At 37.4% G+C, this 23,719-nt stretch overlaps 1 protein-coding gene and 1 long non-coding RNA gene across 10 annotated transcripts in view; one reads left to right on the top strand and one right to left on the bottom strand.

The window, feature by feature from the left end:
• LRRC9 (leucine rich repeat containing 9) overlaps window positions 1-23,719 on the bottom strand; it is a 66,857-nt gene that overhangs the window by 24,993 nt on the left and 18,145 nt on the right. For all 9 annotated transcript variants that reach the window (XR_015728236.1, XR_004594139.3, XM_034433518.3 and 6 more), the window contains 11 exons: window positions 21,187-21,298; window positions 19,179-19,293; window positions 17,695-17,868; window positions 14,522-14,649; window positions 10,537-10,749; window positions 7,506-7,625; window positions 5,187-5,378; window positions 4,000-4,125; window positions 3,213-3,344; window positions 2,376-2,553; window positions 846-1,066 (listed from right to left, as the gene is read on the bottom strand). Coding sequence is in view for 7 of the 9 variants with exons in the window: in XM_034433518.3 (XP_034289409.1) it covers window positions 846-1,066; window positions 2,376-2,553; window positions 3,213-3,344; window positions 4,000-4,125; window positions 5,187-5,378; window positions 7,506-7,625; window positions 10,537-10,749; window positions 14,522-14,649; window positions 17,695-17,868; window positions 19,179-19,293; window positions 21,187-21,298 (1,711 nt within the window). In the remaining 2 variants the exon portion in view is untranslated. The remainder of the gene's footprint in view (window positions 1-845; window positions 1,067-2,375; window positions 2,554-3,212; window positions 3,345-3,999; window positions 4,126-5,186; window positions 5,379-7,505; window positions 7,626-10,536; window positions 10,750-14,521; window positions 14,650-17,694; window positions 17,869-19,178; window positions 19,294-21,186; window positions 21,299-23,719) is intronic.
• Window positions 633-2,106, top strand: LOC148116375 (uncharacterized). Its single transcript, XR_015728257.1, has 2 exons — window positions 633-754; window positions 1,850-2,106. It is a non-coding gene; the product is annotated as an uncharacterized LOC148116375 (long non-coding RNA).

The following is a 23,719-nucleotide window of genomic DNA, read 5'->3' as shown; positions in this document are numbered from 1 at the left end:
ATTATTATTTGTAGTAAAATAGATTATACGGAAGAGTTTATTTGGAATTCTCATACATTTTATGCCTCAAAATGTTTTTAAGGGAATTTGTGTTTTAAGTTGAAATAGTTAATATCTTTTTGGCATCTACACAGACCAAAGCTGCTTACTTAGGAAGCAATCTGCATTGCTAGCAAAAACATTGAATTCTGATGAGAATACTTTCTCTACAGACATGGTTTGTTACCATATTTTTATATGGAATTATTGCTGCCATCTACTATTAGTGCTTTGATAATAATTTAAAAAGAGTAAGAAATGAATACTGAAGTATATTGGGAAAAATTTTGGAATTATTGTATTGAAATACTTTGCCAACACACCTCTATAGAGAACTGAAATTGATGTCTTCTACTTTTTTGGGGGGGGGGGGGGCTAAGAGGTAAAAAAGTACAAAAGGAAAAATATTAAGGAAAAAAGTGGATGGGAAAAAATGCCTCCTTGTATCTCAATAAAAATTCGGCTAGAGCAGTTTTGAACTTTGATGCAAGTATCAAAGCTATATTAACATCATATTAATGATACCCAATGAACTGTTATTTGTTAAATAATAACTGCTCAACTCATAAGACTTTATTTTTCTTACTTCACAGCTACATTGTAGGCAGTATCAACCTTCCATACTCTAATGCGCTTAGATGGATTGAGGCTATATTTTCCTCAATCAGCATGCTGTCCCTGAATTCTGCATGTTAATGCATTTATAGGATCGCAGGTAAGAATAAGCTATGTAGAACTTGTCACTGTGATGATTTTTGTTAATAGGTTAAAGGAGCAACATCTTCATTTTAACATACAAATGTTACCTTTAATTGATATATTTCTTGGTTTGAGGACACATAGTTGTTGCTTATGTAGAGTTCAATGAGTGCATAGGCCTTTTGTAAACCTCCTAATGATGTGATCCGGTTGTTTTCAAGAGAAAGGTAATGGAGGTGCGACAGGTTATCAAAGACATTTCTCTCCAGGGTGGTGAGGTGGTTGTTGTTGGCACTCAGTCGCATGAGTTTGGAAAGTTTTGAAATACCTGGTAAAAGGAAAAGAACAAACCTTCTGAACAGATAGGAAACAGCAAGAGAACAGCATCACAGCTGGTACGGAAGTGATAGACAAGGAATCACTTTGATCTACAACTTCAATTCATCTTCTCTAACTAATACCCCAAACAAATGCTTATAGTCTACTTTTATTTACAGGATATATTTGCATCCAAACACTTTTAAGTTGCCTATGTATTAAAAATATATAAAACGTTCTCTCTTTCTCTCTCTCACACCCACACACACCCACACTCACACACACATATAGATTAAAACAAGAAGCAAAATAAAATGCAATAACAAAGCCAATAAAAAGAATCAGTCAATTAAACTTCCTGAAGCCAAAATGCCAGACAGAATAAGGGAAAAATATTGCGACCCAGAGGAAATTCTGTAAAATGTGAACCACAAGAGTTGCAAGGGTACAAGACAAATCTCTGATTTATGAACTATGAGCAAACCACCTTCTAATTAACTCCATTATCCCAGCTACATTTGCCCATTACTAACAGATCCCTCCACACTCCCTCTACCTTTTCCTCCTCCTCCTCTGTATATGAGATGAATGTATATACATGGGAAATTAGGTGTATCAGAGAAGAGATCCTTTTTTCCCCTCACATATTCCTTAGTTAGTTTTGAGTATGCAAATCAAGAGAGGTGTGAGAGAATGGTAATCATTATAAGTATATATGCCTTACAATTTAATAGTAATTTTAATTTGCTATCCATTTAAACATCATTTCATGCTCCTGTACCCCCTTTTGCAGATAATCCCTGGTATTCCACTCAAGAACTGTTACTTTACACCTATATTGAATGAAAGTTCTCAATCCTGTTCTGGTGGCAAGAAACTTCATCATCTCTGTGCAGCCACTGAAAAAGTGATGTGTCCTACATATGAAGCTTGTGATGTATTTGTTCCTTGCTCCATGTTAATATGATTCTATCGCACTCCAAATAAGAAGAGTGGGAGCCTCTTTCAAGTTTCATGTGAAGGAAAATAAACTGTCTAGTAGTCTTGCTACATTTCATATCAGCTTAAGTTGTTGGATACCACTTTTCAAAATGACACCAATAATAGTATGCTTCAGATGCCATCACCACCCCATCCCCAGCTGTCAAAGCAAGATAAGATATAGTCCAAACAAAAAATGCACAGGCCAGGGTTAGAAGTGTCTTTTGGAGAAATGGAAATATTGAGATATGTAAAATGACAGCTGTGCAAGTTTTCAGGTAAAAGCTACCATATCCCCAAAATACAGCTGTACAGAATTAAAAACAGAAATATATTACCTTCAAGGTTTACAATGCAGTTTCCATCTAATGTGAGTTCCTCCAGATTAAGGCAATGATCTAAACCTTCTATTTTAGTTAGATTATTGTTGCTGAATGATGCCCATCGCAAATTCTCTAGCTGTTCTAGCCCACTGATTTTGCAGAGATGCTGTCCATCCAGATCTAATACAGTAATCTGTTTGGGGGGAAAAAGCCACACACAACTCCCTCTGTAACAAACATCAAGTGAGTATAATAGCAACTATAATGTAAGGGGAACTGGGGTGGGAAGTGCTTTGCGACTGTTGGATGGTATACCACATCCCCTTCTCTTTGATCACTCCATTGCAGCCATTTTGTCCCAGTCTGCCTTCTTCATTAGTTCCTTTCATCTCCCACTCATCCTATTTTTGACACTAACTTTTCCCTGGGTTTTCAAGAAGTTAAGAGTATAGCAGACCAAGAATCAGCCAATGTAATATAATCATTGAACTGTTGGACATTGGCTGAGGAAGACCCTGGGTTAGTCAAATTTTTTTCAGCCTAATTTATCTCAGAAGGCTATTATGAGAGTAAAAATGGATAACACACGTACACTTTGCTGGAGGTTTTGGGAGGGAAGAAGTGTGGGACATAGGTGTATTACACAAAGAAGTAAAATTATAAGTAAAGGAGCAAGTGTAGCAAGTGAATACAAGAGCAAAAGATGTGGCATCCTGCCAAAAGATAATATAGTACGAGTGTAAAATTATTCCACTAAATAGAAATTGGGAAAAAGAAGTAGGGGGGGCTGGAATATTAACAAAAGTGAAGCACTGTGTGGTGGAGTTCCCATTTCCCCTCCACACTCCTTACACTAGAATGCCAGTTGTTCTGAAATACATCCACTTTGTTATTGCTTATCTGACTCAAGATTTTGGCATACGGCAAGACACTAAGAATATGCAGCTTCTCCTGATCTGTCCGAGAACACTCTATCAGAGACATCTGGAGAATAAAGACAATCAGATTAAATGGTACATTAAAATAAAAGCATATGTTGCACATTTCAATTACAAGATTATACAATTTAGTAATTTCCAGTTGCATTTTTTGCACTAAAACAGAATTATTACATACACTGTTAACTCTGCCTTTAGTTCTATGAGGTATAATAAAATTCTCCCCCAACCTCATCTTCCTTTATCTCAAAGGGTTTTTGCTGCTTTCTAGTTATGTATCTCAGTTTTGAGATTACAAATGGTACTCATATGTACAGACACTAAAATGGAATAATTTTCTGAAATGGGTTGTTATTTTGTGAATAATTGATTCCAAAATGTCTTAAATGTCCATAAAGTATAATATTCCTAGAAAACAATTACACAATGTTGAAGTGTAAAATAACTGAGTCAGCTAGAGATTATACCATGAGCAATTCAACATATTCTTTCAAATAATACTGAGAAAAACATGCCAGTTAAGTGCTGCTCCAGTTCATAAAGCTCAAGGCACTTTACATTGTTTTCCAGGATGTCATTAAAAACCTTGCATTTTTAAAAACAGCAGTAACCATGATGACACTTAAAACTAGATTTCAATTTGCCTATAATGTTGTAAGCAATGTACAATTATCATTTTAAGAAACAAAGAACCATCAAACCTCGGTGATTTTGGAGTCTGTTATATATTGAATAGCAGCTGCTGCCTCTTCCCCAGTAATCAAAATTCCATCAAGGTGTCTTAGAGCTCTCAACTGGCCAATCACACTCAGGCGCACAGAGGCTGGCTTTGGGAGAAGAGAAACAGGGAATGGGATGCTGTGCTCTAATTTCAAACTCTTCAATGATCACCTCTGCCTGGAGTAATCAGCTTCAGGCTACTTCCACAGCTTGCTTCTCTTTCCTTCTCTCACCCTACTGCTCTCTGGTTCTGCTTACACCAAAATCTTTCCAACAGTTTTCCCTTATTAACACAATATTGTTTGTTTTGATTTCAGATTCCAGTTCTAACTTAATTCCTTGCCACACTAGTTTGAATGCCTCTTTGGCATTTTTATTAGAAAAATAACTCCTGGAAACACACATTTAAAATTCTTCTGTCTTCAGAAATGGATGGAGCTGAAACATTCTTTGCTGCAGGCTTGACACACCTATTTTAGTCTTGCATTATTTTAAACAGGACAAAATTGTGCAGCTTAAAATTACCAACAAAGGGACAGAGTGCTGCAGAGTGTCCTGTAATCTGCTCAAAGCTGCATTTTATGATGGAAACAGATACACATCAGAAGTTGGACCAACTTAAGCTTCTTTTAAAGGGCTATTGATTTGCCTTGATTGCTGAAGTGCAAATCTTCTGTTTTATGATCATGTATTGGATGTTTCCAATTGTAGAATCCTTTTTAAGACAATTGTCCTTCTAGATGGAGTAACAGGCAGTAGACCCAGAAATGATTGTATTCATGACAATGTGAAAATGTTACCTTGTCACATCAAGGAAGCAATTTCTTGTTTACAGCCACAGGACCCTATCCTTTGGAATAGCATGCACCTCCCACCCTGAGGTACATGTGACTCGAATGCTTCCATTTTTCCTGACATTTCTTATGACCTGGCTCTTTTCTCAGACTTGAATTTAGAGTTTGTGGAGCCCTGATCATTTTAATTTGGGGGTGGGGGGTTGTTATGTGCCTTTGTCTATATGGTCACTTTTCTTCAAATTATGATTTTTTAAAATATTGTAAGCAACTCGTCTTTTTGGAATTGAGTGGCCATGAAATCCAATAAACAAACTCTGATTAAAGCAGACTTACATATAATGCAGTAACAATTGCAGCTGATTGAAATGTACCTTATGCCATGGATTATGCCTGATATCCAAACTGAGCAACATCGGTGTATGTTTACGCAAGACACCAATTTCTTCTGCTGGCTTTTTCAGCTGATTCCAGCTTAAGTCCAAATACTTCAGTTTGTTTAATCCTCTAATGCCTTCAAGAGTTATGACGTGGTTATGGCTGGCATCAAAATATTCCAAGCTGGGCTATAAAGTATTCAAAAGCAATGATAAATTCATTTTTTTTATCATGATAGCTTTCATAACTTTTATTTCCCTCTCTTCCTGTCACCTCTTCCCTCAACCATTCTTCACTTTTCCTTCCCAATGTTGCTAGCCTTTCTTTTAGGAGTAGTGGGGAGTGGGGATTGGTGCCTTCACGACATTTTCTTTTTACTGCTGGTAACTGCCTGGACTAGTTCCTGTACATTTCTTGGCAGTGGCACTTTTTAGAAGTGGTTTGCCATTGACTCCCTCCTAGGGCAGAGAATGATTGGCCCAAGGTCATTCAGCTGACTTCATGCCTACTGCAGGACTAGAACTCATAATCTCCCAGTTTCTAGTCTGATGCTTTAATCACTACACCAAACTAGCTCTTGCTTTCAGAAATTACTGGATTCTTGACACTTCTTCTAAGTACCATGGTGAGTTGACAATTTGTTGGCTTTTGCTGGCTAGAAAGGCAGTTTTTGAGAAGGGAATTGCTGGTGGATGCTGATCCGAGCCAACATGATCTCTCCTGAAAAAAGGAGATATAGTTGATTTTCAATGTATTTAAAATATATAATTTTGGGGGGATTATGCAGCAAAAGAATGGATCTTGGAAATAATGAATTAAGGAGGCAGAGGGATTTGGAATGACAGTTTTGAATTATTTAGAAGATTTTTTTTCATGGAAAAATCGAGTTAACTTTCATTTCTTTTTGATAAGGAATCCTTGAAGGTTGGACATTAGAGACCAAAGGATAAAGAAAACAGGGCAGAAATCCTTAGTGCACACTTTTGAATAGCTTTCAGCCAATTTTTGGACAAAATGGATTAAACCCTTGATAAAATTGACAGAGCATGTTCTAATGAAGTTGTTGATACAGTTGACAGACAGATTCTAATGAACAATAATAAGCTGCAATGGATGTCTATGAATTTAATTTGAAGGGGATTTAAATGTAATACAAATGGATCTGATGGATGACTCATTCCCCTATGACTCATTCCCATACAGGAGATAAGCAGATATCAAATCAAGTAAGTGAACTGGATTTTTTTCCTTTGGATAGACAAGAGAGCTCTGCTAAGATTTGGAAAGACTTTTTTAGAAGGATAAATTGTACATATTACAATCTGTTAAAGTACTAAAAGATTTCCACACAGATGAGCAGCAAATTACCTCTAAAGCTTTTTGGGGGAGGGGGTTAAAGAATATTTTTTTAAAAAATCAGGGAAAATTTATAAGATAGGTTTATTGAACCAGGGTTAAAAGAAAAGAGTTATATCGAGTTACCCTTACTGGACTTTTTCTGACAAAGATTAATTGACATAGCATTTGGACCTTGTTTCCTTATCTAAGATATGGAGAGAAGAGAGATTATGTTTTATTTAGTGACAGTGATAAAGTTATTAAAATTATTTTTACCTGCTGTGATGAAGTTGAGGCCTTGGAATGATATATGCTGGAATTGCAGTTATTGAGTGAAGCAGTCACGTGACATGTCACTTAACAACCACTTTGCTCAACAATTGAAATTCCAGTCCCAATTGTGGTTCTAAGTCAAAGATCACCTATACTGCACTTTTACCATAAACTGATAGAAAACCAAGAGCCTTTAAAATGAAAGGAAACTTTCAATAGACTGATCTACTACAAGGCTTGCAACTGAAAACATATGACGGCTATAGAAACAAATGCTTGTTCTTAAACAAAGACCTTTTTCAAAGGGCAATTTTTAGTTAGGTTTGTGTGTCACATTGTAGATAATTAGGACAAGGATGTGGTATTTGGTTCACATTATAAACTTGAATCAAATTATATTATCACAATATCCATCTTCCAATTTGGGTGCATATTCCAGACTCATACTTAGCAAAATCAATTTTCCTTCACCAGAAGTCACTTGCAAATACATGAAATCAAATTGCTGTTTTATCCACAAAAGAATTTTGGGGAAAGATAAGCAAAATCATTCCTCGGTCCTGCAATTATCTTTTTATCCTCATTTCATCTTCCCCAAATTATTGAAACCCCACCCCCCCACCCCATAATTTTGTCCTCCAGAACAGAGAGAGGCATTTACCCAAGCCGTAAAAAATTTTTATGAAAAAAAGTATTTTTCTTACCAAGTGGTAAACATCATCTAAACAAGTAAATTCATTGAAACTGATAATAAGCTTGCGAAGTCCAGTGAGTCTGGAGATATCTCGGAGTTTGGTAAGCCGGTTTCCATGTAGATTCAGAACCTATATTAGTAGGAAAACAGGAATTGTTTATTGATCTGTTAGTATTTAAGGGATGATGGTTGAGTGTTGTGCAAAGTTTTCAGAGCCATGTTGTTTGAAAACAACTATAAAAGTTTCCCTAGTCCATGTATGTGCATGGACATGTAGGAAGCTACAGTGAAGTAAAACAGTTGTCATGTCACAGGACTCATGCTGATTCTGAAGAAGATGTTCCAGTTGAACTGGGGAATGTCAGGAAACCCAAAGCCAAGAATCATCTAAGGCTGATCAAACACAAGTTCTATATGAACAGCTGGAGCAATCTGATCATGACAGCGTAAGGCCTCACACTCAATAAGCACAGCGGAGAGCAGAGGAAAGACATTCTATGAGGTTTCTTGCCAAGTAAGGGAGTACATTTCTTGATTAAACACAGCTGGAGCAGTCTGATTTACCAGGCAAGCCTGACCTATGTTCTGTTGTTTGAAGCAGCTATCTGATTTCTGGGTCTTGTATGGACTCAGCTGTGGTAGTGCAGTGATTAGAATGCAGTATTGCAGGCTAATTCTGCCAACTGCCAGCAGTTCGATTCTCACCGGCTCAAGGTTGACTTAGCCTTCCATCCTTCTGAGGTTTCTAAAATGAGGACCCAGATTGTTGAGGGCAATATGCTGTAAACCGCCTAAAGAGGTCTGTAAACCACTGTGAAGCGGTATATTAGTCTAAGTGCTATTGCTATTGCTATTCTGCTTATGAAACTAATCTCTGGAAGGCTGACAATCCTAAATTGGCTCTTGGAATTTTGAGCTGGATTTTGACTATTCTTCTATGTGCTCCTGTTGATTGCCATAACAATTGTGTGTGTGTAATTGAAGCCTAAAGCAGGACATAACTGTGTATGCAATGTAGATGGGGGGGAGGGGTGGGGGCTTCAAGGCAGCTATGCTCTGGAGGATGTAGCTACATTAATGCTTCAGGAATAGTGTTTTGCCCATACCAAAGTCATTTACAACCCTTCCCTTTCAAATGTTTGCCCAGCCATCTCTTAAAATTATTTAGATGTCCTACTTCAAAAGAATTGCTATCCCTAATTTCAACATTTGAATGATTTATGTTGAAAGAGGTAGTGCTTTTCCAAAATATGATTCCAATAAATTGTATGCATTCTTGGAATAGTTTTCTTGATGTATTTTCAAAACCAACCTTTTAATGTCAAGACCTTGTACCTCAATTAGAAGTATTCAATTCATGAAAGAAAGGTAATTTCCTAACAAATGTTCAGGTCTTTAAAAAGACTCAAGACAATCACTTTATCCCTACAATGTAAATAATCAAAGCAACTACTACTTTGATTATAGTCCAAATTACATAAAATAGATACAAAGGCAGGTTTACTTGATACTATTCTTGAGCTTGGGAATGGGAAAACATTCCTTTGTATTTCATCCTTCTATTTCAAAACATTCATGTGGATGGAATGAACTAGATTGTCCCTTTTCCATTAAGCTCTTTCCCCAGGTTTTTCTGTTAGGTTCACTTCTGATACTGAAGCTCCAATCATTACTAAAATGTATAGAGAATAGCAGCTTATGATACATAGTAAGATATAGTTCCCAACATGGGAATTCTCCAGCTTTCATTTTACTTCCCAAAAGCCTGATAATTATTTTGATAGACCAGAAATATACTATCCATATCATGTTGTTGAAAAATACTTCCACTCCTGTTATTGTAATGCTTCCTTGATTGATAGGGCTGTCCAATTTGTAAGAATGATTCTGGGCAATTTACAATTTGAAGAAATAATAAAACCAGGAATTAAAAATACAATGCTATCTAGTATATTATCAGAGGATAAAAACAGAATAATGAAGTAAAAATAATAGATGGCAACAAACCAGCCTATATACTGAACAAGGGTTTTGCACTCTATATGAGTTCATTCCATCATCTAGTACAGTGATGGTTAACCTTTTCGGCACTGAGTGCTGAATTGGAGTGGTTGTGCACAGGCGCGCATTGGAGCACCAGAACCAGGAAGAGAGTCGCTGGCCGGTGTGGCAGCCAGCTGCTGTTCTGGGTTCCATTGCACACATGTGCACCGGCCAGCGGCTCTCTTCTGGGTTCCAGTGCACGCATGCGCACCAGCCAGCTGGTCTCTGCATGAAGACAGCAGCTGGCCAGTGTGCATGGGCACGATGGAATCTGGAAGAGCAGCTGGTGACGATGCATGTGCCCACAGAGAAGTTCGCCATCACAAATCTAGTCCAATGCTTACGGAAAGGGCCAGGTCTTTAGGGCCTTGTAGAAGACAGAATAGTCAGGGTTATCCAAACCTCAGAGAGAATGATGTTGTATGGGGTGGGCACTTCAACAGAAAAATCATACTCTTTGAGTGCCACTAGGTAACATTGTTTCTTGGAAGGCAGCCAAACATACCTATTCTGCCAGATCTTTTGGGCTTAGCATAGGCAGGTGGTATTGCAAGAAATTAAATTAATCTATTAGATTGTTTTCTTGTGAGACCTTTTTCCCCTTTTATCTAACGTGATCTGAACATATTTATTCTGTGAAATCCCCACATGTCCTTTATTTTATCCCCAGTCCATCAATGAGACAGACTTAATTTGCCTTTAGTTGTACCACTGTTAACAATAGCATTTTCTCCATATTCCTTCTAAAGACATCCCCAAATGCATAAGCATTGGCCTTTCCCATCTACTACCTTGGAGGAAAATCAGGTAATTGGCAGTGACTGGAAACAGAAGCAATACAGCCAAGATAACCAGTAGCAACAGAGGCAGTAAATGTAATGTCAATATTGTATGCTTTTCTACTAATTCAGGATACTGGATAAACTTCAACTCAGAGGTGGGGAAAGGCAGAATCTAATTTTCATTCTGTAACAAAGCAGATGAAAACAGCTACTCACAACAATCTGACTATAAATATTGGCCTTGGAGATTGCCATCACAGTTTTTTCATCCAAGCAAATAATTTTGGGCTTGGGCTTAATTATTGGTTCCATGCTTAACACTTCATCATCATGTTGGAGATCCCGAGAAAATACAAAGCCTGCTGAATTTCGCCTTCCATCCTCCCCAATCACATTGCTGGGTGAGGAGAATAAAGCCTCCACTTTGACCTGTAAAAAAGATCAGGAAAGATTTTTTTAACATGCTTGGTCGACGTGAAAATTTTGGACACCATTACATATAATAACGCTGAAGATTTTAAAGATTAATATGCAATCGAAGCCAGATTTATTTTGGGTGAGACTGATGGATAAACAGTTGGAAAAAAATGGATCTTTGTTTTTGTATATGATAACTTTAGAGAGACTATTATCTGCACAAAAATAGAAAGGTTTGACTTTACCCATAATGGAGAAATGGCTGCTGAAGAGGATGGGATTTGCTGAGAGAGCCAAATTGTCAGCTTTAATTAAGAGATGTCTAAGTTTAATTTTGGTTGAAAACCCCTTATTGACTTTTTGCATGAAACAGGAAAAAGTGAAATTATGTATGGGTTTGATGCTTAGAAAAAAAAGTAAGAGTAAGAGATTAATTTACATTAATGTTTATAACTGCTTTTAAAGAAAATTGGAAGTCATTTCTTTACATTCTTATTTTCTCTTTGTTTTCTGTCCTTTTGTCTTTATTTTTTTTCTTTTACATCAGAGCTCTCTGTTCATAAGAGTTCAGTATTAGGAACAAGCTAAGATCCTGCACAGAACTGTCAAACTCCCAGGGTCCCATGGTGGTAGAAGTCTGAGGAAGACACAGACCACCCATAAGGGTGAGAATGGAATTTTTATTCATACATACATAACACGCACACATAAACCAAAAGGCCAGAAGAGTTTTTTCTTTCTCAATAATTAAAACAGACACAACAAACATTATTTCAATACAATATTTGGTGGAAGCAAAATATGTACACTCAAAATGAATTGTTTTCACTTTAGTCTAGGAACAAAACAAAATAAACAAGCATAAACGATTAACTATTTTGGATTTTCCTTTACTATGCATATGTAATATGGATTATAACAAGGGGACAAAAGAATGAATTTCCTTCCTCCTTCCTGGAATGAAGGGACATCAATATAATCATACAATTTTTCTAATTGTAAATATTTACATCTAAGTCAAAGACAGCCTTATGGTACTTGAAAGAAATTCACTTATATGTGTGTACTTTTCATGCAGTCTTTTACCACAGAATGCATGGATTATTAATTTGAGAACATGTATGTAATTATATATCTGTATCATCCTCATCCTCCTCTTTTAACGACCCCATAGTCCTTTGAGGGGTGGATTCTGGGCAACTGTATGGAGCTGTGTGTTTACTGGGCTGGTGCCCTTCCTGTCGCCAATGTGGAGGGTTTTTTTCAGCAGATATATTCTCTGTGTGCCCAGAGAGAGAAATATCTGCCTCTACCTGGGATCGAACTCTCAGTCTCCTGAGACTGAGACGAAAGCTGCACCTCTAGGCCACCGCACCACTCATGTAATTATATATCTGTATGACATATACATACTTTCTCATTTGGGACATACACTTGAAAAGTGGACTATAGTCAATAGAAGGATATTCCATAATAAACATTTAATTTTTAAAGTATAAAGCTGTAATTTGTCAAATTAAGATTCAGTTCCTTTTGCAAAAAATTAGTCTGTCTCAATGCACAGTTTAGAAAGGTATTACTACCCTATTTCCCCCAAAATAAGACATCCCCTGATAATAAGCCCAATCGGGCTTTTATTTATTTATTATTTATTTATTATTCCAATTTATATACCGCCCTTCTCCCGAAAGACTCAGGGCGGTGTACAGCCAAAAGTAAAAGCACACAAATATAAAATTTAAAAACAATTTAAAAACATATTAAATAATTTGGCCCAGCTATTCAAATAAAAACCCCATTTTAAAATTTCAAAATTAAAAAGTTAAAAAATTAGGCCAGCCCGGCTTGTTGGAATAAAAACGTTTTGAGGGCACGGCGAAAAGTGCGCAAGTCAAGAATCCTCCGTATCCCGGGGGCAGTTCGTTCCAGAGGGCAGGTGCCCCCACAGAGAAGGCTCTCCCCCTGGGGGTCACCAGTCAACATTGCTTGACTGACCGCACCCGGAGGAGCCCCTCTCTGTGGGAGCGTACTGGCCGGTGGGAGGCTATTGGTAGCAGCAGGCGGTCTTGTAAGTACCCAGGTCCTAAGCCATGGAGCGCTCTGAAGATGGTAACCAGCACCTTGAATCGCACCCGGAAGACCACCGGGAGCCAGTGCAGCTCGTGCAGGAGAGGTGTTACATGGGAGCGCCGTGTCGCTCCCACAATCACCTGCGCGGCCGCATTCTGGACCAGTTGGAGCCTCTGGGTGCTCTTCAAGGGGAGCCCCATGTAGAGAGCTTTACAGTAGTCCAGGCGGGAAGTGACGAGGGCATGAATGACCGTGCGCAAGGAGTCCCGATCCAGAAAGGGACGCAACTGGCGAATCAGGCGAACCTGATAGAAGCCCCCCTTTTGAGTGCATGGCAATAAGGCCAAGCGCTTATTTCAGGGTTCAAAAAAATATAAGACAGGATCTTATTTCCAGGGAAACATGATATACTATACTATAACTTTCAGTTTTTTCAGAAATAATAGTGTAGGATTAACTCTGGAACTCCAAATTTTAGATTATAAACTACTCCTCTACTAATATCAAGAAACTGATGTGTCAGCTGATGTGAACCCAGTGGCTACATTTACATAATATATGAGTTTATTCAATAATCAGATTAGGTCTGTAGTGCAAATGAAATGAACTTTATTAATTTGTCAATATGCTCCCAACTCTTCCACTAGCAGAATGCTAATGCCAATATTACAATTAAAGATGATCTCCTTTAACAGGGTCAGAAATGATGGCTTGAAGCAGATTTTAGCTTCAGAGTTAAAGGAACCCTGCCTATTCTTGATCATACCTGCACAAGTTACATTTATCTGTTTCTTTATTATTTATCTCTATCTTTCTGCTTTACCAGGAAGAAATATCCATATTTAAAACTGGCTTTGAATTTATGAAACACGCTAACATAGAACAATATTTGAACCTACTCTACTTAAATCAGCATTTTTAATTTAATCTACTATCAACATTCTTATTTTTTTCTGTCAAAAGACAACTAACAAAACTAATTGCAAATTGTAACAGTTGATAGTCCATAATTTATAGGTATTCCAGAAAAAGAATCTAATAAAAGCCTTGCTGGATTAAACCAAGGGAGCATCTAGTCCAACAATCTTGGACTCTAGGCTTTTAAAGTTCTTGTTCTCTTTATTTTTGTTACTCATTTTCCTACTGCAATCACTAGGTTCCAGATACTTATAAATGAAACATGCTCCTTTAAACTTTATGTTTTCATAAAAGGGACTCAGGCCACCTTCTATGTTATAGTATCCATATATTATAAAACAAATTCTCTGTTGATATTAGATAATTAGTTTAGACTGGAAAGAAAAGAGATGAATTAAGAGAAGAAACCAAGCAAATAGTTATGGAGATAAAATAAGGCTACTAAAGAAAGAGAATCATATCCTTTGACACATGGTTTCCTTATTTTTGTGTCTTTCTCAAAGTTTAAGTTTTTAAATAATAAGACTGCAATATAAAACCTATATATACTGATCACAAAAGAGAACTATTCCTGTTTCTGAGATTATCTTCAGTTTTCTGAATAATCTACTATCTGACTGTACCCTGGAAAATATTTTTTTATTAAAGAGATCTTCTCCAGTATTAAGATGAGGGTCTCTGGAAGAAAATTCTCTATTTCATTTGACTACATATGAATACATATTCATAGTTAATCTAATTAATTCTATAAATGAAATAATAATTAGTGAACTGATAGCTAATAGATATTCCATACCTGTGTGACGTACTCAAATTCAATGACGTACTCTGGCAAAACAAGCTCATGATCAAACACAAACCATTCACACTGTCGGAGGCTACAGTCACAATTCTTGCATTCCACAGAAGAACATGATTCGGAAGCTAAGGAAAAGGACACAATATGGTTCTCTTGTTTGTTTTTACTTTTATACAGACAATGTATCTTAGAAGATGATAACGGGGATATTTTTACTAAAATTCAAAGAAACCCTAGATGAAAACTTCTGGCTGTGAGGTATAATTTATTTATTTCATTTTTATATCCTGTCTTTATTACTTTTATACATAGCTCAAGGCAGAGAACATATGTAATGCTCCTTCTTGTACCTATTTTCTCCACAACGTCTATATATTACATACTATACTATATACTATACTATATATAGTATATATACACTATATATGTGTGTGTGTGTGTGTGTGTGTGTGTGTGTGTGTGTGTGTATGCCGTTAGTAACAGCAGTTACTGCAAAAGACCCCTCACATAAGACTGATGATGGCAGATGAGATTCTGTCAAAACGTCGCTTCCACCCTTTTAGGGATATGTTCATAATTACACGGGAAGAAACCCGAAATATTAACTGTACACACACACATATATATATATATATACACACACACACAATTTATATTTTGCCAAAATGGTTTGTATATATATATATATATATATATATATATATATATATATATATATATATATATATATGTCTTTGGTTATTCGGGTTTTCTCCCGCGTAAAATTGGAGGTTTCTTGGCAACGTTTCGACGAAGTCTCATTCGTCATCTTCAGGCTGGTGTCTTCGGCTTCGTGCTTCTAGGAGCAATGTGTGTGATCGCAGCTGTTTCTTCCTTTTAACTGCCAGTGGGGGTGTGAACTGATTGGGTGGGAGCTTGGCTGTGTTCTGATTGGGTGGAGGTGTGTTCTGATTGGTTGGGGGTTTGGCTGTGCTCTGATTGGATGGGTGTGTGTTCTGTTTAGGTGGGGGCTTGGTTGTGCTTTGGTTAGTCTGAGTAGCAGGGGGATTTGAGCTGGTGAGCTGTGTTGCTGTTGTTTGGATTCGTGTTCGTGGCTGTGCTACCTCTTCATGGTGGGTGTCAGTCTGCTTCATGCATGGATTGGAGGGGTTTAAAGGGGCTAATGATGCAGCTGTGGTCTGGCTTCTGGTCCGCGGTCGTGCCTCATCCTCAGTGTGGGTTTGAGTCTGCTTTCTGCGTGGATGTGTGGTGGTTACATCCTGTGTGGCTCTCATGAGTGTGAGTCTGGTGTCATTCTTTGTGTTAGGGACTCATTTGTCAATAAGGGCGGGTTTCCAAATGGCTGGTAGGCGGGAGGTATCATCTCGTTTATTCATGCTGTGTGGACGTTTTTCTATCTTGATGGCTTCTCTGATTATTCTGTTGTTAAAGTGTTCGGTTTTGGCGATAGTTCTGGTCTTTTTAAAGTCAATATCATGTCCTGTGGCTTTGAGGTGTTGGACCAGGGAAGAGGTTGGTTCCTCTTTTTTGACTGAGTTCTTGTGTTCTTCAATGCGTGCACTTATTCTTCTGTTGGTTTGTCCAATGTATGTGGTGGGGCAGGCGGTGCATGGGATTTCATATACTCCTTGATTTTCTAACTCAATTTTGTCTTTGGGGTTTCTTAGGATGGTGGATATTTTTCGGTTTGTACAGTATGCTGTCTTGATGTTGTGTTTGTGGAGGATCTTGCTGATTCTATCTGTGGTGCCTTTTATGTATGGGAGAACGGCTTTGCCGTTTTCTTGTTCTCTGTCTTGGATTTTAGTGGGGGTTTCTTTTTGGATTAGGCTGGTAATCTTATTTCTTTGGAATCCATTGGATGTTAATACGTTAGTGAGAGTGTGTAGTTCGGTTTTTAGGTGTTGTTCGTCAGCTAAGCGTTTTGTTCTGGAGATGAGTGTCTTGGCTACGGAGTTGATCTGTGCTGGATGGTGGTGTGAGAGTGCATGCAGATAGCGGTTTGTGTGTGTTTTCTTCTGGTAGATGGTGTGTCCTAGGGAGCCATTGGATTTCCTGTAGACTAAGACATCCAGGAAGGGAAGTTGGTTGTTCACTTCTGTTTCCATGGTAAACTGTATTTTGGGGTGTAGGCTGTTGAGATGTGTGAGGAAGTTGTCCAGTTGTTCTTTCCCATGTGGCCAGATTATGAAGGTGTCATCTACGTATCTGAGCCAGAGTTTGGGTTTCTGATCAGATTTTTCTAGAGCTTGGGTTTCAAAGACCTACATACAAACACCCGCGAAAACCTCAGAAAACATATATATATATGCATCATTTTTAGGATAGTTTGCAATATATATAAATACATAATAATTAATGACTTACAGGTAAAATTAAGAAAAGACTTAAGAAAACTAAGAAACAGAGTGCCTTGGGATACATGCCGAGCTTCAGAAGTTATTTCAAATTTTGAAGCTCACCATACAAAAATGCTTCTAAAGTTTCAGTATCTAGGTTTCCCAAGATCTTCTTGATGCTCACTCAATATATTTGAAATTGTTTTGCCATGACAGAATCAATACTTGAAAAAAATCTTGGTGAACTATTTCCATATTATAGCCTGTTTCCATCTATTTTCTTAAATGCAGCCAGGAGTAGGCCACTCTTAAGACTGTTTATCCTGACTAAGTAACTATGACCAAATTGCAGGACAGTGAAGACTGGGCTGAAAATATATTGTAAATGCCTTTTTGGGTCTGTTTGAATTTAGTATGCATATGTTTGATTAGATTGCCACCTGGTGGTTATTCATGTTCATGCTGTGCTTTCTTCTTAGGGAGGAAGAGAAGTTTATCTGTTGAGAAATATGCGTTGTTGTCTTCATATTCTTTTAATAATAAATCTTGAATCACAAGCTGTAGAAATGGGTAAATTGAGGGACACTTATCTACTTTGGAAAGAACAGAAAAGTCCTAGAAATTATTGTACAGCGTTGATTCCACTGCCAAGATCTCTAACTTAGAAATAAGAGCAATTTCTAATTTTTTATATAGCTTTTATATATATATATATATATATAATAAGATTGATTTTTTATCAATCTTATTATTGCTTATTATTAATTTTCAATATCAAAACATCTTGAAGAAGCTGAAGAGCTGGAACTTCAGCTGGAACCACTAACTCACATTTAGCTTTGTCTGGTTCCACAGTCCCGTTGGTGGATGTATGAGGGCTGTTTTGAGATGATCTGCGAGGCTTGTATACACTATCGATCCCAGGATAGCTGGCTGGGGTGACTGAATCTGTAGCAGCGGCTCCAGCACTATGCCCAAGAAAGACTTTGGCAATTATAAGTTTCCCTGAGAAATGAATAAAAGCTCTTATTTATAAACTCAATGTATTGGAATTCTAATGCAAAGTTCCCAACAAGTGAAATGGAACGCATCAAACCACGTAATAAAATAAGTGTTTAAAAAACTTCCTGCTTCCTACTTCAGTCAAAATGTCAACATATATTTTAGCATTATTAATATGTGAAATGGTAAGCTATTCAACACAGTATTCAGTGTTTCCAGAAAAACCACCGCAACTTACATTTCTAACTTGGATACAAATCAATATAGACTTTCAAACAAACAGAGTCAGTTGGAAGACATGAGGCCATAAATCTGTACTCACCTAGCTAAACCCTGTTTCCCGGTGTTAGAATTTGAGGTCATTTACTGAACTAAACACAGGGAGATTCAGGATTCACAGAGAAATACTAGTTTTACATAGTTAAGCTGTGGGATTCACTCCAGCAGTCATATTAATGGCAACCAATCTGGATGGTACTAGAAGCTGACGGAACTGTTCAGAGAGGATCAATGGTTGCTATACAGGAAATCCTTGGTTAACAACTACTCATTCAGCAACCATTTGAACTAGCAATGGCACTGAACAAATGGTAACCATGACTAATCCTCAAAGTTCCAATCATTGCAGGGCCCCTGCAGTCAGGTGATCCAGATGCTCAATATCTGGTCCAGTTTTCTGACCATCACAGCATCCTGTGATCGCATGAATGTACGACTTTCCCTCCCAGCTTCCCATAAACAAAGTCAATGGGGAAGCCAGCAGTAAATTGGAAGTTCTAATCATGTGTGGTCCTCGCTTAATGATCCTGGTGATAAGCTTAATAACAGGAACAGGGAATGCTTGTGATGATGTCACTAAGTGTGACACATTGCTTAGCAACAGAAATTTCCACAATTAAGCAAAGACTACCTGTACTGATGGTGGTTTACTATCTCCCGAAGCACAAAATGCCATGCTCTCAGTAGTCATTACTGAGAAACCACACTGGAAAAAGGACCCATCAGTTCTGTAACTTCTAAAATGCATCTAGATTGCCACTGTGTGATATAGACATCTGTGGCATGATCAATGGGACTTTTCTTATACAATTCATTTATTATTAGGTTCATACCCCATCTTTATTTTGTACAACTTCAGGCAGTGTAAACAATGCACCACTGGGTACTCCACCAGTATTAAAATCTGCATACCACTTGTACTAATTTTAACTGAATCTATACTGAGTCTTGGGTGCTTTTATTTATTTGTTTAATTTGAATACATCATTATTAAAACTATGTTTAAATCCATACGGCAACATCTTAAACATTACCATATCTGATTGACTCCTCAAAATCTCCTTTACTTTGGGATTGTTTTTGCAGGTTTTCAATTCTTGGATGTTCACAGATACTTAGACTGTTTGAGAGTAAAAGGACTCCATTTTCCTAAAATAACAAAAAAAAAACAAAAAAAAAATCCCAACAGCTCACTAATCTGAATGTTACTGCCTCACACAGAACTTTCGAAATATTTAATTAACAGTTTTAAAATTAACAAGTGTTATGAGCATGTGGAACAGATAAGCAAGCACAACAGAAGGGTAGATGAGAAAACTGACAAATGGTAGATTACAGATTGTGATCTTTCTGTTTGTAACACTTCTACATTTAAACTGAAAAAGATTTACTATTGACTAACCAATTCACTTCCTTTATTTCTCTCTCTTTTTTTAAGGAGCAGATTTCTAGCTTTTATGGCAGTAAGATGCAGAAAAATAAGAATTGAAAGTGATCTTGGAGGTTTTCTAGTCCAACCCCAGTCCAGTCCAGATTGATTCTTTCAGTCCAGTCCAGGCAGATTTACTAATTATATGACTTTTTACAGCACTTGTTAAGCAAACATTGTAGTTCTTAAGTGATCACAGCAACTGTTAAGTAAACCAATGCACTCCTATGAGCGTTTTTTTGCTGGAAACTGGCTATAAAGGTAGAGAATGAGCAAAAAAATTATAAATCACTGCAAAAGGTTGTAAAGGTGAGCTAGTTTTCAAGAAAACCAAAATGTGGTCATGTGATTGTGGGGTGTGTGTGCACACACGTCTAGTTATCAAAACTCCAGAATTAGGTCATAAGTACCTTTAAAAATTTTTTTAATTTAATTAATTTAATTTAATTTTTAAATTAAAAGACGCTTGCTCTTGGGAAGGAAAGCTATGGCAAAGTTAGACAGCATACTAAAAAGCAGAGACATCACCCTGCCAACAAAAGTGTGACGCGTATAGTCAAGGCTATGGTTTTCCCAGTTGCAATGTATGCTTGTGAAAGTTGGACCATAAGGAAGGCTGAGCGCCAAAGAATTGAGGCCTTTGAACTATGGTACTGGAGAAGACTCTTGGGAGTCCCTTGGACTGCAAGGCGATCAAACCAGGCAATCCTAGAGGAGATCAATCCTGACTGCTCTTTAGAAAGTCAGATCCTGAGGTTGAACTCAAATACTTTGGCCACCTAATGAGAAGGAAAGACAAGGACTCACTGGAGAAGAGCCTAATGCTGGGAACGTTTGAGGGCAAAAGACGAAGGGGACGACAGAGAATGAGGTGGCTGGATGGAGTCACTGAAGCAGTCGGTGTGAGATTACATGGACTTCGGGGGATGGTAGAGGACAGGAAGGCCTGGGGGAACGTTGTCCATGGGGCTGTGATGGGTCAGACATGACTTCGCAACTAACAACAACAAGCTTTTTGGGGGGGGGGCAATGTTGAATGGTTATTAAGTGACCTGTTGTAAGTCAAGAGTATCTGTAGTTGCATATGGAGGGAGACAGGATACTTTGGTTGTCTGATTAGTTTTATGCATTTCTTTAACTATCATAGAGAAATATGTAAAAACGGGAATTGCATAATTTATTCAAACTACAAAAATCTGCTTTTTTTAATGCACACAACTGGAATTTCCTAGAGGCATAATTGTTTTAAATATAAATAATATAAAAATCCTCAAGAATGTGTGGAATGGCAGAAACCTCCTTGAAACCATACCATTTCATAAATAATGTGAATGTTACCCGGTATAAAACACCACTTTGCCTACAGAAAGCTATGAAAGCATTTTGGAACAATGTTATTATTCAATAATGTTTCTATTCTTTCCCTATAGGAAGGCATTTTGTTTCTTTTTAATAAAGGGCATACCAATTCATCCTTAATCAGTCCTTATCTGCACTGTTTCATGATGCATTTGATTATTCAGATTTTTTTTTTAATAAAATGCTCCCTAATAGGAAGACATAAACAGGAAAAAAAGAAAGTTATGTCCTACTGTTTTGGAACTTCTGCTTACTGTTTTTGCTTCCTGAAAGCCTTCTTCTAGAATTTGAATTAATTGCTTTTTATTCAAGTATATTTCAGGGGGAGATACATAGAAGAGGTACTCCAACATCTTCTTGAAGTTTCTGAATGGAAAAGAGGAGACAGGAAGAGAAAGAACAAACACATTTTAAAAACAAATTTCTGAACAGTAAGGGCTTCCTACAAATGATAACATTCCTTTCTTGTTTGCTCCAAGTTTCTGATCCACAAGAAGGCATTACGGAATTACCATGGCTAATAAGTATTGATAAAGCCACCATCATCACATCTCTCCTAGGTGGAGCCAATATTTGTCTTGAACTCAACAAAAATCTATGGGGAAATTCCACTGGAAGCCCCTTCAAAAGGGGGTTTCCCCTTTGCCACCCCACACAGTCTCTCCCAACACCTGAACCAACTGTTCAGGCAAATGGGATGTGGGCCAGAGGAACCAATGACTGGAAGAGGAAGAATGATCCACATGCAGAGAAAAGAAGAAACTGGGAAGAAACCGAAGGCAGCTGAAGATCAAGAAGAAATCTACAAAGGGGCAAAAATGAGAGTACAGGATTGCTAAAATGGTGGCAAAAACACACACACACACACAAAAAAAAACAGGTGGTTTTAGTGCTAGAAAACTGGAAAAGAATGGGTTAAGAAGGATTGACAATAGTAAATTTGGCAAGGCAGGAAAAGGTATCAGCATTCCTAAGTTGTGCTATAAATAAAGGTGGGAGGAGGGAGAAAGGATCAGCTAAGAAATGAAAATTAAAAGAAGAAGTTTGAAATTTTTAATTCTGTTAGTATATTTTTAGGAGAATTCGGTTACTGTACTCACTTAAATGGATGCCTAGTTGCTAGGTACACAACTACTGGTCACTAGAATTATTATAAATATATTTTGCTTTAAGCTTGTACAGTAATAAATATCAGTCATTCACTTCTATGTGGATATATATGGCTTCCTTCTTATCTGTACCAATCTTCTAACAATATTAAAATGAAACAAACATATAATTAACCTTCCTTTTGAATGAATAGAGCAGAGCAGAGCAGAGCAGAGCAGAGCAGAATTCTTTATTGGCCAAGTGTGATTGGACACACAAGGAATTTGTCTTTGGTGTATATGCTCTCAGTGTACATAAGGAGAATAAAATCCATTCATCAAGAATAAAAAGATACAATACCTAGTGATAGTCAAGGTTACTAATAAGCTATCAAATCGTACTAGGAAACAAATAAAAAACAATATAAATTGAAAGATATGAAAAACATGGTTATAGTAATTAGTGAAAAGAGCTAGATACTAGTAAGGAAGAGAAGAATAATAGTAACACAGTCTTAGTAAATTATTTGACAGCGTTGTGGGAATTAATTGTTTAGCAGAGTGATGGCATTCGGGAAAAAACTGTTCTTGTGTCTAGTTATTCTGGTGTGCAGTGCTCTATAGCATCGTTTTGAGGGTAGAAGTTGAAACAGTTTATTTCCATGATGTAGATATTTTCACAACCCTCTTTTTGTCTTGTGCAGTATACAGATCCTCAATGGAAGGCAGGTTGGTAGCAATTGTTTTTTTCTGCAGTTCTAATTATCCATTGAAGTCTGTGTTTGTCGTTTGGTTGCAGAGCCAAACCAGACAGTTATGGAGGTGCACATAATAGACTCAATAATTCCTCTGTAGAACTGGATCAGCAGCTCTTTGGGCAGTTTGAGCTTTCTGAATTGGTGCAGAAAGAACATTCTTTCTTGAGCTTTTTTAATGACATTTTTGATGTTAGGTGTCCATTTTAAGTCTTGAGATATGATAGAACCTAGAAACACGAAGGACTCTACTGTTGATACTGTGTTATCTACTATTGTAAGAGGTGGTAGTATAGGTGGTTTTCTTCTAAAATCCACCACCATTTCTACGGTTTTGAGTGTATTTAGTTCAAGACTGTTCTGGTTGCACCACAAGGCTAGTTGTTCAACCTCCCATCTGTATGCAGATTCATTGTTGTCTTGAATGAGACCAATCACTGTTGTATCATCTGTACACTTCAGTATTTTAATAGAACCATCTTTTGAGATGCAGTCATTGGTCTATAGAGAGAAGAGTAATGGAGAGAGCACACAGCCCTGGGGGGCTCCTGTGCTAATTGTGCAGGTATCTGATGTGATTTTGCTTAGCTTCATCTGCTGCTTCCTGTCTGTTAGAAAGCTTATGTCCATTTACAAGTGTGGTCAGGTACAACTAGCTGATTTAGTTTAGTTAGAAGAATATCTGGAATGATGGTATTGAATGCTAAGCTGAAGCCTACAAAGAGGACCCTTGCATAGGTCTTTGGAGATTCAAGATGTTTTAGGATATAGTGCAGAGTCATATTAACAGCATCATCTGTCGATTTATTTGCTCAGTAGGCAAATTGCAAGGAGTCTAACAGCTGATCCGTGATTGTTCTCAGGTGGCTGAGCACTAGTCTTTCAAAGATCTTCATAACTGCAGATGTTAGAGCAACTGGTCTGAAGTCATTCAGTTACTTGAT

This window comes from Pantherophis guttatus, chromosome 1 (assembly GCF_059756535.1).
Source record: "Pantherophis guttatus breed Tessera chromosome 1, ASM5975653v1, whole genome shotgun sequence".
In the NCBI taxonomy this organism is placed as follows: domain Eukaryota; kingdom Metazoa; phylum Chordata; class Lepidosauria; order Squamata; family Colubridae; genus Pantherophis; species Pantherophis guttatus.
Note: the sequence above shows the minus strand (reverse complement) of the source record. Positions and strands in the feature narration are given on the sequence as shown.